The sequence below is a fragment of the Sapajus apella genome, unplaced genomic scaffold (genome assembly GCF_009761245.1).
Source record: "Sapajus apella isolate SASKATOON/1434 unplaced genomic scaffold, GSC_monkey_1.0 scaffold50, whole genome shotgun sequence".
NCBI classification, from domain to species: Eukaryota; Metazoa; Chordata; class Mammalia; order Primates; family Cebidae; genus Sapajus; species Sapajus apella.
In genome coordinates this window covers 11,861,483-11,879,036 of record NW_022436990.1, presented here as the reverse complement: position 1 = coordinate 11,879,036, position 17,554 = coordinate 11,861,483, and the positions used below count along the sequence as shown (strand labels likewise).

Genomic DNA, 17,554 nt, shown 5'->3' with positions numbered 1-17,554 from the left:
TTTTTTTTGAGACAAAGTCTCACTCTGTTGCCCAGGCTGGAGTGCAAAGGCACAATCTCAGCCCACTGCAACCTCTGCCTCCTGGGTTCAAGCAATTCTCATACCTCAGCCTCCCAAGTAACTGGGATTACAGGCTCATGCCCCCACACCTGGCTAATTTTCGTATAGACGGGGTTTCACCTTGTTTGCCAGGCTGGTCTTGAACTCTTGACCTCAGGTGATCCACCTGCCTCGGCCTCCTGAAGTGCTGCAATTACAGTCATGAATCACCGTGCCTGGCTGAATATTTGTATTTTCTTTATGCTAGGAACATTTGAATTATTCTCTTAGCTATTTGGAAATATACAATAGATTATTGTTAACCATAGTTACCCTACTGATTTATCAAATACTAGGTCTTATTTCTTCTATCTAATTCCATATTTGTACCCATTAATCTACCTCTCTTCATTTCCTCTTTTCCTCTTCCTTTCCCAGCTTTTGGTGACCACCAATTTACTGTCTTATCTTCATGAGATCTACTTTTTTAGTTTCCACATGAATGAGAACATGTGATATTTGTCTTTCTATGCCTGGCTTATTTCACTTAACATAATGACCTTCAGTTCCATACATGTTTCTGCAAATGACGGGGTTTTATTCCAAAGACCGGCCTACACAGGGGACATAGAGATGGGCTTTAAAATCTATCTCTGTTGATTGCTTGGCAACAGCACCATAGACCAGCACTTTTCAGTAAAACTTTCTGCAGAGATAGGAATGTTCTGTACCTGTGCCATCCAATACAGTAGGTATTAGCCAGTTGTGGCTCTTGAGCACTTGAAATGCAGTTAGTATAACTGAGGAAATGAAGTTTTAATTTTACTTAATGTAAATCTCCACACGAGGCTGGTGTTTACCATATTGGACAGTGTAGCTCTAGCTTCTGCTTACCTTGTGATGACACCTCTCTTGTTTAGACGGACTGGTTGCAAGTCAGGGTCTGTGATCAGAGCTGACCATAATTAGCCATTTCGAGGTGACACCCTTGAAGACTAATATAATTTCCCAAAATAATAATGTTCTAAACCTAGGAGAATAAAAGTGGGTACAAGTACCATCATTGCTAGGGTTTTTACAATTATTATTATTATATTCAGTAACTGAGAATAAATAGCACATTGCTGAATTATAGTTATAATTTTAGGGAGAGTCAGTGACCACATAAACCACAAAAGTAAAGATTTGAATTTAATTTCAGCCAGGTGATTTTGCAGGACTTGGATGGTACCAAGGGATGACTTGGCTTAGTATCAAACCATAGCAAAAAGAAGAAAAGGAAGAGGGAAAAGAACACTATGGGAAAGAAATAGGATCTGTCCCCTCACAGAGAAGGCCTTGTCATCTAGATTTATTTTTAGGTTTGTGAGTTTTAAACATTCTTTCTGTGGCTATTTTTACTCTTCTAGAATTTCCAAATCTTAAATTTGGAGATCAGTCTCATGCTGCCTGGGGCTGAGAGAAGCGTCTCAGCATCACATTTTTAAAACAAAAAGCCAATCCAGTTAGCTTCAAAGGAGGGTGAGGGTTGCTGCTGTTGAAGAAGTGGTATCAGGGATTTTTTGGTGCTGATTTGACAAACCTTAAGTCCTTTCATATTTTAAATTAATTCTCTACTTTTTTCTTCCTCCATGCTTTTTTCATTACATAAATATCTATTTTATTAAAAAAAAATTTAAACATATAAGCAGGCTGGGCACCGTGGCTCACGCCTGTAATCCCAGCACTTTGGGCGGCCAAGGTGGGCAGATCACAGGTCAAGAGTTTGAGACCATCCTGGCCAACATAGTGAAACCCCATCTCTACTAAAATACAAAAAAAGTTAGCTGGGTGTGTTGGCTCATGCCTGTAGTCCTACCTACTCGGGAGGCTGAGGCAGGAGAATTGCTTGAAGCTGGGAGGCGGAGGTTGCAGTGAGCCGAGATCTTGCCACTGCACTCCAGCCTGGTGCCTGGCGAAAGAGTGAGACCCTGTCTCTCTCTCTCTGTCTCTCTCTAGATAGACAGATAGATATAGATATAGATATAGATATAGATATAGATATAGATATAGATATGTGTGTGTGTGTGAGTGTATGTGTGTGTGTGTGTGCAAAGAGAAAGAGGAAAGTGAATACATGTAATTATACATTTGTCTAAACCCATATAATATACAACACCCTAATAGAGTGAACCCTATTGTAAACGATGGACTTTGGGTGAGAATGATATAGGTTTGTCCATTTTAACAAATGTACCACTGTGGTGGGGGATGCTGATCATGGAAGGAGGCTGCACAGAGAGGCAGGGGGCATGGGATGTCTGCATATCTCCCCCTCAGTTTTGCTGTCAACCTAAAACTGCTCTAAAAAAAGTAATGTATTTTTTGGCCAGGGATGATGGCTCACACCTGTAATCCCATCACTTTGGGAGGCCAAGGCAGGTGGGTCGCTTGAGCTTAGGAGTTCAAGACCAGCCTGGACAACATGGCAAAACCTTGTCACTACAAAAAATACAAAAATTAGCTGGGTGTGGTAGTGCACACCTCTAGTCCCAAATACTTGGGAGGCTTGAACCCAGGAAGCAGAGGTTGCAGTGAACCAAGATCATGCCGCTGCACTCCAGCCTGGGTGACAGACTGTCTCAAAATAAATAGACTGTCTCAAAATAAATAAATAAAATAAAATAATTTTTTTAAGGGAGAAGATCGTCAGTAAGCTCATCAGTTACTGCTAACTGCTGTTAGGTGCATTTCCTTTTAGACTTTCTCTATTTGTAGCTATATAATCATATGTATCTTGACCTTTATACATACATATATAGGATAATACTATGGCTGGGCACAGTGGCTCACGCCTGTAATCCCAGCAATTTGGGAGGCTGAGGCGGGCGGATCACAAGGTCAAGAGATCAAGACCATCCTGGCCAACGTGGTGAAACCCCGTCTGTACTAAAAAATATAAAAATTAGCTGAGCGTGGTGGTACGCACTTGTAGTCTCAGCTACTCGGGAGGCTGAGGTAGGAGAATTGCTTGAACCCTGGAGGCGGTGGTTGAAGTAAGCCAAGATTGCTCTATTTCTGTTACACTCCAGCCTGGTGCCTGGCAACAGAACAAGACTCTGCCTCAAGAGAAAAAAAAAAAAAAAAAGGATAATACTATGTATGCATTTCATAACTTTCTTTTTTATTTAACAATATGTGAGTACTTATATGTCTACATCGTCATTTGTGGATATGCTATGGTTTGCTTAATTAGTCCCCCCATTGATAGATACTTAGGTTATTATCAATAATTTGCTATTACAAACACCATTACCCTGAATATCCTGTCATATATCATTGTGCCATTGTCTAATTTTTTCCTTAGGATAAACTCCCAGAAGTAACATCAGTGGATTGAAAGGGTGTGGCACATTGTTAAGGTCTCCGATTCACACATCAGATTACCTACATTTGTAATGATTGAGTTAGTTTATTTTTCTCTCTGCTTTCTAACGATGAATCGTACTGGCTTGTAAAATTCCTTTGAACTACAGCCAATTTCAAAAAAATTACAGTCCCAAACTCGGGGCCTTTGCAGAGTCAGACTGCTGTGGCCTCCAAGCCAAGAAGCAGGTAGGAGATGTCACTGCTATGGATGCAGAAGTCTCCTCATTCTGACTCTGCTAAGAACAACGGGTCCCAGTGTCTTTGTTCTCACCCTTGCACTCTTTTTCTCTTTTTCAGAGTGAATTAGATGTATCCTTTTTCAATACCGTTTTCCACAGTACTTGACAAGCACATTCTAGTACTTATGAGGTAAGTGCTATAGGGCAGGAAAACTATTCAGCAGAATCCAGAGTGTTTATCACCAACAACTATGACAAGACAGTCGGAGGTACAGGTGTTCTGCAGAATGCCTCCCCCACCTCATCACCCTTCTTCAACAAGATGATTTTGTGTATGTGTGTGATGGAGTTTTGCTCTTGTTGCCCAGGCTGGAGTGCAATGGTGAGATCTCGGCTTACTGCAACCTCCGCCTCCTGAGTTCAAACGATTCTCCTGCCTCAGCTTCCCAAGTGGCTGGGATTACAGGCACCTGCTACCACGCCTAGCTAATTTTTGTATTTTTAGTAGAGATGAGATATCACCATGTTGGCCGGGCTGGTATCAAACTCCTAACCTCAGGTGATCCACCCACCTTGGACTCCCAAAGTGCTGGGATTATAGGCGTGAGCCACTGTACCCAACAAGACGATTCTTAAGATTTTTTTTTTCCAGGCAGGACAGTGCTATCATAGCAGTTAATAACTATTGCTTATTAATTTAATTTCCTGTAAGCATACAGAATGGGCTTTTTCAAAATTTAAATAACACAGTCAAAAAAGTGTTTAGTCCTCCTACAGAAACTGAATTTCTAGGGTTCCAGGTGTAAATCTCTAGAAATGCCCTAGTGACTGGGTAAGGCCTACAGTATTGATAAACTGGAAAGTTAAAGAAATTGCCTGGCTTGCATTCATTTCCCTGATAGCAGAGAAAGTTCTCCTTTTCTCCTTTTCTTCTATGTCATTTAAAACACAATGTCCAAGGACCCTAAAACAAGCATGATTTGCTTAGAATACTGCAGGCTCACAGATTTTGGCAGGAGCCCTCTGGACTTTGTGTGAGTGTTTGGGAGGCAGGTTAACTTTTAAGCTAATTATTTACTTCAAAAATCTACCTACCACTGAGTCCTTTAAGAACACATCAGGGCTTGAATCTAAAATAGTAAATTAATCATAACAAATGTTTACTAATATATATATAATAATATCCTTAGAATAAAACAAATACATATGAATTATAATATATTTATATGTATTTATACATGCATGTATTTGTATGTGTGTGTACATGCACAAACAGCTATTTTTCACATTTTGCCAGAAGCATTAAAATATTAAGTGGATGCAAACCTAGTTCTGGGTGTAGTATCCAATTTTTATATGTGTGTGTGTGTGTGTGTATATATAGGTGTATTATATGTGTGTGTGTGTGTGTGCGCGTGGGCATGTGTGTATGTATGTGGCTGGGCACAGTGGCTCATACCTGTAATTCAAACACTTTGGGAGGCCAAGGCAGGTGGATCACATAAGATCAGGAGTTCCAGACCAGCCTGGCCAACATGGCAAAATTCCATCTCTACTAAAAATGCAAAAGTTAGCCAGGCGTGGTGGCACGCACCTGTAGTCCCAGCTACTTGGGAGGCTAAGGCACAAGAATCCCTTCAACCCAGGAGGCAGAGGTTACAGTAAGCTGAGATCATGCCACTGCACTCCAGCCTGGGTGACAGAGTGGCACTCTATCTCCAAAAAAAATTTTAAGGCTGGGTGCAGTGGTTCATGCCTATAATCCCAGCATTTTGGGAGGCCGAGGCAGGTGGATCACCTGAGGGTCAGGAGTTCAAGACCAGCCTGGCCAACATGGTGAAACCCTGTCTCTACTAAAAATACAAAATTAGCCAGGTATGGTGGTGGGTGCCTGTAATATTAGCTACTTGGGAGGCTGAGACAGGAGAATTGCTTGAACCCAGGAGGCAGAGCTTGCAGTGAGCTGAGACCATGTCACTGCACTCCAGCCTGGGCAACAGAGTGAGACTCTGTGTCAAAAAAGAAAAAAAAAAGAAAAAAAATTTGTGTGTGTGCGTGTGTGTGTGTGTGTGTGTGTGTGTATGTAGGTGTATTTTATATATATTATATATATACATATTTTATATTTTATATATGTTTATATATATTATCTATAAACATATATAAAATACACCTACATACACATATGTACTATATATATATATATATATAGTCTCACTCTGTCACCCAGGCCAGAGTAGAGTGGCATGCTTGCGGCTCACTGCAGCCTTCACTTCCTGGGTTCAAGTGATTCTCCTGCCTCAGCCTCCTGGCTAATTTCTTCAACTTTTTTTTTTTTTTTTTTTTTTGTAGAGACAGGGTTTCACCATGTTGGCAATGCTGGTCTTAAACGCCTGACCCTCAGGTGATCCACCTGCCTTGGCCTTCCAAAGTTCTGGGATTACAGATGTGAGCCACCGTGCCGGGCCTTATTTATATTTTTAAATGTATATATATATACTTACATAAATGCCCAGAACTAGTATGTTTGCATCCACTTAATATTTCTGGGGATATGGCTATTTACTTGTTACTATTGATAGGAAATGTCTCTGTATTGTTAAAATTCTTTTTGTACACTGGAGTTGGAAGCCTCTGTAAACTAACTGGGAAAATCTGAGTGCCCTCTAGTGGTGAATGACCCAAATCTATGATCCCTGTGACCTAGAAGGGATCATAAATCCCTTTATAGGTTTTAGCATGCTGAATAAAAATACACTGTGATACACAGACCACGTTGTATATTATGGTGTATTTTCATTCATTGTGGTCTATATATTACAGTATATTTTTATTCAGCATGTAATATTCTATCTTAAGCCAGTCAAAGCAATTCAAAATAAATATTTTCCTACTTATACAATGTACAAGTAAAAAAAAAGCTTTTTGATTTAAAAAGTCATCAGGAAGATAGCAAGGGCTAAGAGACACTTCAATGGGAGTACAGAACTCAAATTTCCACTTTTGGTCTTGCCACTGACACTTTTGTGTTTGCTTAGGCTTAAGAAAGCCCTCCTTGTCAGCCCATATGGGACAGATGTGTGTATTAGACAAGACATATAACCCCCCTGTCTTAAATGAGAGAATTAAGATTAGAAGAGCTTTAACACCTGCTCAGCCTTAATAGTTGATGTTGCCATGACTTTAGGTAACTGAGCTGAATTACCTTACACGTAAAACAGGAAGAGAGTCTTATAAGACCTAGATATCGAGAGCGTTAACGTGAATCAGAGGTGACGGGGTATGTATGATAGTTGGATGAGTTGTGTTGATGTGTCGTATATTGACTAGATGTTTATTAGAAGTATGGATAGGTAAACTTGGCTTTGTGTCCTTTTGCTGTGTAGAATAGGTCTGTGTGATGATCTTCAGCATTCTTGTTTGAATTAAAATTTTACACCAAGATACAGTTTTCCCTTCATTTTACCTGGTTTCTTTCTTTTTATTTTTTTCAAGACAGAGTCTCGCACTGTCACCCAGGCTGGAGTGCAGTGGTGCGATCTTGGCTCACTGCAGTCTCCGCCTCCTGGGTTCAAGCAATTCTCCTGCCTCAGCCCCCCGAGTAGCTGGGACTACAGGCTTTCGCCACCACACTGAGCTAATATTTTTGTATTTTTAGTAGAGGCGGGGTTTCACCATGTTGGCCAGAATGGTCTCGCTCTCCTGACCCTTGTGATCCGCCTACCTTGGCTCCCAAAATGCTGGGATTACAGGCGTGAGCCACCATGCCTGGCCCGTTCTACTTTGTTTCATTTTCACCCTCTCTTCCCCTCTAACCAAGTTATGTATATTTACTGTCCTTGGGAATTACTTAGGCATGCCCATCTGGCAAATTAGGAATTTCACATCATTTAGAGAAGGGAACTAAGTCTCTCTAGACCTGGGAGTTTACGACTTTGCTCTAGCTTTGATCTTACTTGTACTTCAGTGGTCTAAAAGTGGAGCAGGTAGCAGAGAAGGGCATATGGTAACTCTTTTCTGTTGACACTCTTTTTCTTTCCTTTTTTTTTGGAGATAGGGTCTTGCTCTGTCACCCAGGCTGGAGTGCAGAGGTGCAATCATGGCTCACTACACCCTGGATCTGTTGGGCTCAAGTTATCCTCCCACCTCAGCCTCCCAAGTAGCTGGGACTATAGGTCCGCACCATATGCCCAGCTAATTTTTTAATTTATTTTTTGTAGAGATGGGGTCTCACTCTGTTGCATAGGCTGGTCTCAAACTTCTGGGCTCGAGCAGTCCTCTCGCCTTGGACTCCCAAAGTGTTGACATTCTTAAAAGGGTACCACCTCAGCCATCTGAAAAATATCAAATTAAAAACCCATAACTCTCCTCTGTTTCATACATAGTCTTTTTTAACCATCACATGTCCAAGGAAGACCTCTACAGACTAGTTACACAGCAGAAAGACTAGGGAACCTTGTAGAGGCTGAACTACAGTTCCTGCTCCATCTGGGTAGGGCCATAGACATTCTGCATCACTCTGTGGTAGCATGCAGCCAGGCACCTGCTGGAGCAGCCAGCACTGCTTATATACATTCTGCCAGGAAAGCTTCCTTAGGCCTTGAAAGGTTGAAAACAAGCAAACTACTGTAATGGCAACCTGGATTTAGTTCTTCCACCACTCATGGTATATCATCTTTTTTTGTGTTTGCTCAGGCTGTCAGTCCACATGGGACATAAGTGACTTAAGGTTTGGTTTTGGTACAGGAGAAGGAAGCCAAAACCTCATCAATTCCCAGGAACTGCCCCCACCTTGTCTTTTTCTCCAGTCTTTTCCCCCGATTTTTTAAAGCTAGGGAAGTTTCCAAGAGCCTGTACAGTTAGACTTGGAGAAATATAGTGCACCATTTACATTTCTCCCTAGTATGGACTTGTTCTACTTCTAGTAAGACTGACATGACAGAGCAAGACAGATTGGATTTTAAAAAGAAATAACCTAAACATAAGAAATCAGGACAGAAACTCTGGCTTGCTGAAAAGCCTTCCAGTTAGTGGAAACCCTCTGGTGCGGTGGTGTCAGGTGGGGCAGCCTGTACCCTTGGGACCAAGCACGACACTGACCTAAATCATCCACATGCTAGGAATACATTCCTGTGCACGCTTCGATTACATTCTACCCACCTGGCTGAAGTGAGGCCTGAAGATTCAGGAAACCTGTTTCTATAGGGAGAGTTTGCCCCATCACATACCTTGGTAGATTTATTTAAGACTTCAAATTTTATGAATTAAGGTGTTTTTTTAGGAACCAATTAATGAACTTCTCAAAATAGGCTCAGCCCTTGAACCCCAGCAGGCTTGCTTTTCTCCAGCTAGTTCATAATTCAAAGGAGCTGTCTCTGTCCCTCCCATCTACTGAATAACTAGGGGATGGCACCAGTGAACAGCACGGTGTGGGAGATGTACCAACTGCTTTTCAGATCAGTGCATACTTGCTCTACACATGAAGGTACAGAAAACCTCCAGAGCCTTTTCAGTATTTGGTGCCTTTAAAGAGGCTTAAAGACTTAATTTATGTTGGTTAGAATGGAATGCAGCAGTACCGCCTTCAGGCCTGGACAGCCAGGAGCTCCTCGGGCCCTGTGCTCTAGAGGCCCCGCTCTGGCTCTGCTTTGCCAATACTCCTTCCCCATGATAGGCAGATGCCCACCAGCCCTCCTTATCCACAGATTTACCACCTCTGGCTTCCTGGGCCCTAGAATTTATAGGGTGCCTAGATAGCCCGGCACCTGCCACTACAGCCTCTGCAAGCCTCTCCTTCACCTTTACCCCAAGACTAGGGGCAGGAATGATAGGTAGGCTAGGCTGGTAGCTGGGATGTCCCCCGTACGTGCCTCAGGAGAGAAGCAAAAACAGGCTGGTGTTTCTGCTTACACTCTTGTGCCTCCTTGCCCCACAAATATAGGCTAGAATCTAGAATGTTTTCTTGATTTAAAAACATCTTTAGGCTGGGCACAGTGGCTCACGCTGGTAATCCCAGCACTTTACAGGGAGCAGGAGGATTGCTTGAGTCCAGGAGATTGAGACCAGCCTGGGCAACATAGGGGACCCAGTCTCTACAAAACATTTAAAAATTAGGCAGGCATTGGTGGTTTGTGCCTATGTCCCAGCTACTAGGGAGGCTGAAGTGGGAGGATCGCTTGAGCCTGGGAGGCCGAGGCTGCAGTGAGCCATGATTGTGCCACTGCACTTCAAGGTCTTGCAACAGAGCAAAACCTTATCTTTAACAATAAAAATCATCTTTACAACATTCCTGTATTTTATAAACTCTTAAAATCTCAAAGCCTGATCAGTTGATTCTAGAACTCTAAAGCTCTGGTGAAATGTGTGAAAGAACCCTGATTCATGCTCATTTTATTGCAGTTGAGGGTGGGGCATAGGAAGGACCTCAATGCTGTCTGCCTTCTCTGTGACTCTACTAGCATCTGCCATGGTGCTTCCTGGAAGAATGACGATGTGCAGGCAACAGTGATTGGCACTGCCACGGTTTGCAGTCAGGCCTTGATCAGGCCCACTGTGGGGCCTCTACCTCTAGTTCCATCAGCTTCCTAAAATCCGAAATGCTTTCGGAGATCTAGAAACCAGAATAGGGCTTCTCAAAGTAGGAGAAAACGTCAGCCTGATTTAATGAGAAATTGCAAAAATACTTGTTCAAACTGAGGCTATTGGAATACCAGCCAGAAGAACAAACAAATTCTTCAGGGAGGCATCCAGCACTGAAGTGGCAGCTTCTAAATGAACTGAAATTTTCTTCATGCTCTCTCAGAAAGTTACAGTGGTAATTAATTAATTAAAATCATTACAAAAGAATTTCTTCTGAGGCATGACGGAGCATGTGACAACTTCAGGAATGGTTTGTTTTTTTTTTTTTTTTTTTGGAGACAGAGTCTGACTCTGATGCCCAGGCTGGAGTGCAGTGGCACGATCTCGGCTCACTGCAACCTCCGCCTCCCAGTTCCAAGCGATTCTTGTGCCTCAGCCTCCTGAGTAGCTGGGACTATAAGTGCGCACCACCACACATGGCTAATTTTGTTTTTTTAGTAGAGACGGGATCTTGCCATGTTTGCCAGGCTGGTCTACAACTCCTTACCTCAGGTGATCCACCCGCCTTGGTCTCCCAAAGTGCTAGGATTACAGGTGTGAGCCTCCGTGCCCAGCCAGGAATGGCTTGATATCAGAAAGAGTAGACAAACTCCGCTTTCCCTGAAGGTTATATTTAGCGTCATAGAAGCCAGGTACTTTGGAGCTAGAAGAAACTTATACAATCATCGGGTTAAAACTTCACTTTAAAAAATTAATGTAAATTTTTTTTTTTACAGTTAGGGTCTTGCTGTGTTTCCCAGGCTTGAATGTAGTGTTGTGATCATAGCTCACTGAAGCCTCAAACTCTTGGGCTTAAGCACTCGTTCCACCTCCGCTTCCAGAATAAGAAAACAAAAATATCAAGGAAGAAAATACATCTAGGAAAAAAATTTAAATAAAAACAGCATTTTACTATGTTGCCTAGGTTGGTCTTGAACTCTTGGGCTCAAGTGATCCTCCCCCCCTTAGCCTCCCATAGTGCTGGGTGAGTCACTGTTGGCCGGCCTAAAACCACTTTTTAGATAAAAAGGCTGAGGCCCAAAGAGGTTCTGTGACATGTCCCAATCCGTAGAGCTACTTTAGGGCAGAGCTGGTACTACTTTCTGGGTTTCCAGGGCTCTTGACTCTAGAGTTATAAATTGGGTAGGTTAAATTTGACATGTTTTTTCTTTTTTCTTTTTTTTCTGTGAGATAGAGCCTTGCTCTGTCATCCAGGCTGGAGTGCAGTAGCACAATGTCAACTCACTGCAACCTCTGCCTCCCAGGTTCAGGTGATCCTCCTGGCTTAGCCTTCTGAGTAGCTGGGATTACAGATGCCTTCCACCACGCCTGGCTAATTTTTCTATTTTTAACAGACACAGGGTTTCACCATTTTGGCTAGGCTGGTCTTGATCCCCTGACCTCAAGTGATCTCCCCACCTTGGCTTCCCAAAGTGCTGGGATTACAGGCATAAGCCAATGCACCCAGCCTAAATTTAACATATTTTTTAAAAACTTAATCATCTGGAGTAGACTGTAGCAATTTAGTCTCCAATAAAACATTTATAAAATGCCTGTCACCATGGTGCCTTGGAATTGTCGAAGCTCTTTTGTGAGTAAGGGGAGATGTTTTAAAGAAATGCCTTTGGTTAGAGTCAGAAAGGATGAAAAATTTTGACAGTATCTGTGACTGTCTTGATGAGACCCTGCTCTTCAAAAGTGGAGTTCACATTCAGATTTCTAAACTTCCTTTTTCCTTTTGAAAATGTGAAATGGAAAGCCTAATTGACAGAGAGTGAGGATGGCCTGTGGGTCCGAGGGAATGTGTGCAATCGTTTCTCCGTGGGAAGGACAGGCACTGAGGGATGAGGGGCCCAGGGCCTTCTCCAGCATGGCAGCTGTAGCCAGGGCCATGGTAGGTGATGGGAGTCTTGGATAGGAACAGTCCCCAGGAGTCAGCCAGTACCCCAGAAGGAGATGTGAATCTTGCAGATTTGACAGTTCTGCCTCCAGGTTTTTTTTGGCTCCCACTAGCTTTGACCACTTTCCTGTTTCCTTAAGGAGTCCTCTAGGTGCCATATTCATCCGCCAGCACTCCTCACCACCAGGTCTCTCTGCTTTAACCATATTCCTTTTGTTCCATGTTTCTGGATTCTGTTCTAGTCAGGAATAGTGACAGCAAGTTATCAGAACCAAGAGAGATTTAGGGAAAAAATGAGAATAATGACCCAACTCTGACTTTCATGTTTAATTTTACATAACCCTATGTAAACTTTAAGCAAAACCACAGCTGGCTATCCTGTTGTTCTCAGAATATGAGTGGGACTTAAATGAAAACCTACTTTAAAAAAAAGGGTAACAGCCAGGCAGGGTGGCTCACGCCTGTAATCCCAGCACTTTGGGAGCCTGAGGTGGGTGGATCACCTGAGGTCAGGCATTCAAGACCAGCCTGGCCAACATGATGAAACCTCATCTCTACTAAAAATACAAAAATTGGCTACGCAGGCATGGTGGCATGTGCCTGTAATCCCAGGTACTTGGGAGGCTGAGGCAGGAGAATCTCTTGAACCTGGAAGACAGAGGTTGCAGTGAGCCAAGATCATGCCACTGGACTCCAGCCTGAAGACTCCACCAAAGGAAAGAAAGAAGGGAGGAAGGGAGGGAGGGAAAGAAGGAAAGGAAAGGAAGAAAAAAGAAAAAAAATGAGAAAGAGAAAAAAAAATGAAGGAAAGGAAGGAAGGAAGGAAATGAAAACCGTCCTTTTCAGTGGTCTAATTAGCAGGAGACAAAATGTGAACAGGGCCAGGTATGGTGGCTCATGCCTGTAATTCCAACACTTTGGGAGGCTGAAAAATAAAATCCCAATGTCGGACTCATAAACATTTCAATTACTTTAGTTTTATTTAATTTATTTAATTAATTTATTTTTGAGACAGAGTCTCACTCTGTTGCTCAGGCTGGAGTGCAGTGGCACAGCCTCAGCTCAGTGCAACCTGGTGAACACACTGGGCAACATAGTGAAACCACATCCCTACAAAAAATACAAAAATTAGATGGGCGTGTTGGTGCATGCCTCTGGTCACAGTTACTTGGGAGGCTGAGGTGGGAGGATCACTTGAACACAGGAGGTCAAGGCTACAGTGAGCCCAGATTGTGCCTCTGTACTCCAGCCTGGGCAACAGAGTAAAACCTTGTCTCAAAAAAAAAAAAAAAAAAAAAAAAATGAACAGACTGTACTACAAGAAGAATGTCTCCAGGACTATGCTGAATCTTCATGATGATAGCCTTCTATATAGTACTGTTTTCTGGGGGAAATGTGAACACAGTGGCCCTTGGCAGCTTATCTAATTTGGTGGGAAATTAACTTATGAATAATGAGAGAACAAGTTTTCCCACTCTATGTATTTTATTAACACTTTACTTAGCTAGAATCTTTTTTAAAAAGAGACATAAAATGAGAAACGAAGGGATCTGAGACCCAAGTCTGCAGTTACAAATTGTAGTTTCTAGGCTAGCCTCTCTGCCCTGGAATTCCTTTTGAGATTCCATTTGACTCTATGCTCCTCAGCTTCTCACTTATTAAAGGATTATTTGACTGCCACTGTGGTGTTAAAATCTTCATATGGGAAAGTATTTTATGATCCAGAGTTCAAAATTCCAATGTTGGGGCTGGGCGCAGTGGCTCACACCTATAATCCCAGCACTTTGGGAGGCTGAGGCAGGCAGATCACTTGAGGTTAGGAGTTTGAGACCAGCCTGGCCAAGATGACAAAACCTTGTCTCTACTAAAAATACAAAAAAAATTAGCTGGATATGGTGGCATGTGCCTATACTCCCAGCAGCTCAGGAGGCTGAGGCACAAGAATCCTTTGAACCCAGGAGGCAGAGGTTGCAGTGAGCTAAGATCACGCCACTGCATTCCAGCCTGACCAACAGAGAGAGACTCCATCTAAAAAAAATTAAATCCCAATGTTGGACCCATAAACATTTCAATCACTTTGATTTTATTTATTTTTAATTTATTTAATGTTTATTTATTTTTGAGACAGAGTCTCACTCTGTCGCCCAGGCTGGAGTGCAGTGGCACAGTCTCGGCTCACTGCAACCTCCACCTCCTGTGTTCAAGTGCTTCTCTTGCCTCAGTCTCCCGAGTAGCTGGGATTACAGGCACGTGCCACCACACCTAGCTAATTTTTGTATTTTTAGTAGAGATGGGGTTTCACCATATTGGTCAAGCTGGTCTCAAACTCCTGGCCTCGGGTGATCCACCTGTTTTGGCCTCCCAAAGTGCCAGGATTACAGGTGTGAGCCACTGCACCCATCCCCATTTCAATTACTTTAATTAAAAAGTTGATTTCAAGTGGCATTAATATTTCAGGAGCCTTGTGGTTTTCATTTGCAATCCACATTATGTGAAAATTCAGAAAGGCTCTTAGGTTTCTAGGTTGGGAGAAAGTGGACTTCAGTAACTCCGCTCTTTGGGAGATTGTTTCTAGTTCATGTCATCTTAACCTTAGGGGGCTCATGAAAGACAACAGGTTGCTTTAGGATCTTTAGAGTCAGTCAAGTCATTACAGCCTGAAGGTAAGACCATCTTTCAGTAGTCATTCTCAGCTCACTACATTAATATACCAACAGTCTGGGCCTTTCTTGCTTCCTCCCATTTCAAATGTCAGCATTGCAGAGTGTTTGCCCATGTTTATTCCATGGGCCTAGCATATTGGGTATTTTTTTAGTCCCTGCTTACCTGGCATATGGCCTAAATGCCATTACACTTGGCCTGACCAGGGTGTACAAGTTGCTCATAAACTAAATCAAGATGTAAACAACAGCTGGATTCTTATTTTAAAGAAGTCACATAATTCCAGGGGGAAATCAGCCTTCAGTCCTTTGCCTCACATTGGATTTGGTCTGTAGTTCCCCCATATAGTGCCAGAAAACTGCATGATTATTAGGGTTTGAGTCAGATACACAGATACAGAGGCAGGGCAGTCACATGCCCACAGTATACAATGACCTCATTGAGCAACTCATTTCCAGGACGTTGGGAAATTGACTTGCTGGAGGACCTTGTCCTTGTAATGTGGGGAATGTCAGTGGTTTATATGATTTAGCAGTAAATTCTGATCTGAATTTCAAAACAATTGGGCAGTTGCTCAAGGGGACATCTGAACTGCAGATCATCTACTTGCTACAGATGGGGCAGTCCACAGAGCAGCTTGATCCCCGAACCAATTCATGGGTTAAAATTAGATTTCCTTCTATCTCAAAGAAAGTCATCTTGGGACATTTTCAAAGGCACTAAGGCTTTCATTGCCCTCAGTGAGTACAACAGGAGAGTTCTGCAGGCCATTTTTCATGTAGCCACCTGTGCTTCTCAGCTGTGTCTTTCTATACGTACCTGGCTATCATTCTCACTTTGTCTCACCCAAGTTCTGGCCTCTGGGTCTAGTGAACTTGTTTGAATCAAGGGGCTAACATTCCAGTCCCAGTTTGGCCTTGGGACAAAGCAATCATCTGCATAATTAGAAGACATTATTAATAGGTGTATCAGAGTAACGCTTTATTTTTTCTGGGTCACTTAAGGACAGTTCCCGTGGGTCCCTGGGAAACAGTTTATTCTGCTGGAGGACTATTTGCACAGAGCTTAATGAGATAGTCACACAGAGCCTAATAAAATCTTTAAAGTCATTCACCCTTTGTCCTATTCTGTGTAGATGCACTTCACTAGCAAATACAATGTAGACTTTGAACATCTGGACTGGCTGAAAAAAATCAAGTGGTAATTCACTTTACCAAGAATTTTGAACTCCCCTAGTGCATTTAATTACCTATTTGTTGAATGGAGTTTATTTGAAACAATATGTCAACTGTTTTGTTTTTGTAAGGGACCAGGATCATGCTCTTTAAGTAGATATGGAACTTCAGATATTAAAATGCAGAATTCAGAAACATTCATTGCCATCTCATTTCAATTCCTCTTTCACAAAAGAAAAGTTAGGTTTTCAGTTGAAGGGGTTCTTGAGGGAAGCATTTAGTTCTTTCTAGTTTGTCAGATATCATAGTCTAACAATATTTTCTTCTTTCCTCATGCCCTGTACTAACTTTCCAATAAGAACACCTGTAAGCTAAAGTGGCTCCATAATTCTCAAATAACTTCTTAGAACTACCCATTTGTAAGAGATACTGTCCTGCAATTCAGAAATTTTATTATGCCCTGCCTTCTTCATTCATTTTCTCCTCATAGTTATTTTTACATTAGTCTGTCTGACAGAAGATAACTGAAGGTGCAAGGCATTTATTTTGGTGGGGAGGCTGGAAGCTGAGGAGGGGGGTGTCTAGCCCCTCCTGAGGAGCCTGTAAGCCTGTAAAGTCAAGCCAAAGCTTTGGGTTTAAATTTCAGCCTGCTATTTACTAGCCATGTGACCTTGGACCATGCTTTAAGCCTGTTTGATCCTGGGTAAACTGAGGATAATATGCAACATGTATATCAGATATATGTAGAGGGCTTAAACTCAACACAATGTTTGTGTAGAGGGCTGAAACTCAACACAATGTCTGGAACAGGAGTATTCAACAAATCATTGTTACCGTTAGTATTATTGTCTGGGAAAACAACATTATTATTATTGTTTGTTTTTGTTGTTGTTGTTGTTGTTTTGAGATGGAGTCTTGCTCTGTCGCCCAGGCTGGAGTGCAGTGGTGTGATCTTGGTTGGCTCACTGCAACCTCCGCCTCCCATATTCAAGTGATTCTCCTGCCTCAGCCTCCCAAGTAGCTGGGACTACAGGCAAGTGCCATTATGCCCAGCTAACTTTTTGTATTTTTAATAGAGATGAAGTGTCACAGTGTTAGCCAGAATGATAACTTGGCTAGGATGATCTGACCTCATGCCACCCACCTTGGCCTCCCAAAGTGCTGGGATTACAGGTGTGAACCACCGTGCCCAGCGACATTATTCTTGACTTCAGGTCATTCTCTTGCCACATGACATTTGCTTTGTTCTCTAGCTCTTAGTAGACTTCCTATCCCTTTGATTAAAAAATGTAGCTGTTGGCCAGGCGCGGTGGCTCAAGCCTGTAATCCCAGCACTTTGGGAGGCCGAGGCGGGTGGATCACGAGGTCAAGAGATCGAGACCATCCTGGTCAACATGGTGAAACCCCGTCTCTACTAAAAATACAAAAAATTAGCTGGGCATGGTGGTGCGTGCCTGTAGTCCCAGCTGCTCAGGAGGCTGAGGCAGGAGAATTGCCTGAACCCAGGAGGCGGAGGTTGCGGTGAGCCGAGATCGCGCCATTGCACTCCAGCCTGGGTAACAAGAGCGAAACTC

The 17,554-nt window shown here is 42.7% G+C and overlaps 1 protein-coding gene across 8 annotated transcripts in view; it reads left to right on the top strand.

Annotated features, from left to right (window-relative positions):
- Positions 1-17,554, top strand: part of AP4S1 (adaptor related protein complex 4 subunit sigma 1) — a 64,147-nt gene that overhangs the window by 42,898 nt on the left and 3,695 nt on the right. For 7 of the 8 annotated variants that reach the window (XM_032242623.1, XM_032242622.1, XM_032242619.1 and 4 more), the window contains one exon: positions 3,745-3,756. In XM_032242623.1, coding sequence (XP_032098514.1) covers positions 3,745-3,756 — 12 coding nt within the window. Of the gene's footprint in view, positions 1-1,240; positions 1,326-3,744; positions 3,757-17,554 lie in introns of those variants that run through there. The other variant, XM_032242625.1, reaches the window with a different exon arrangement.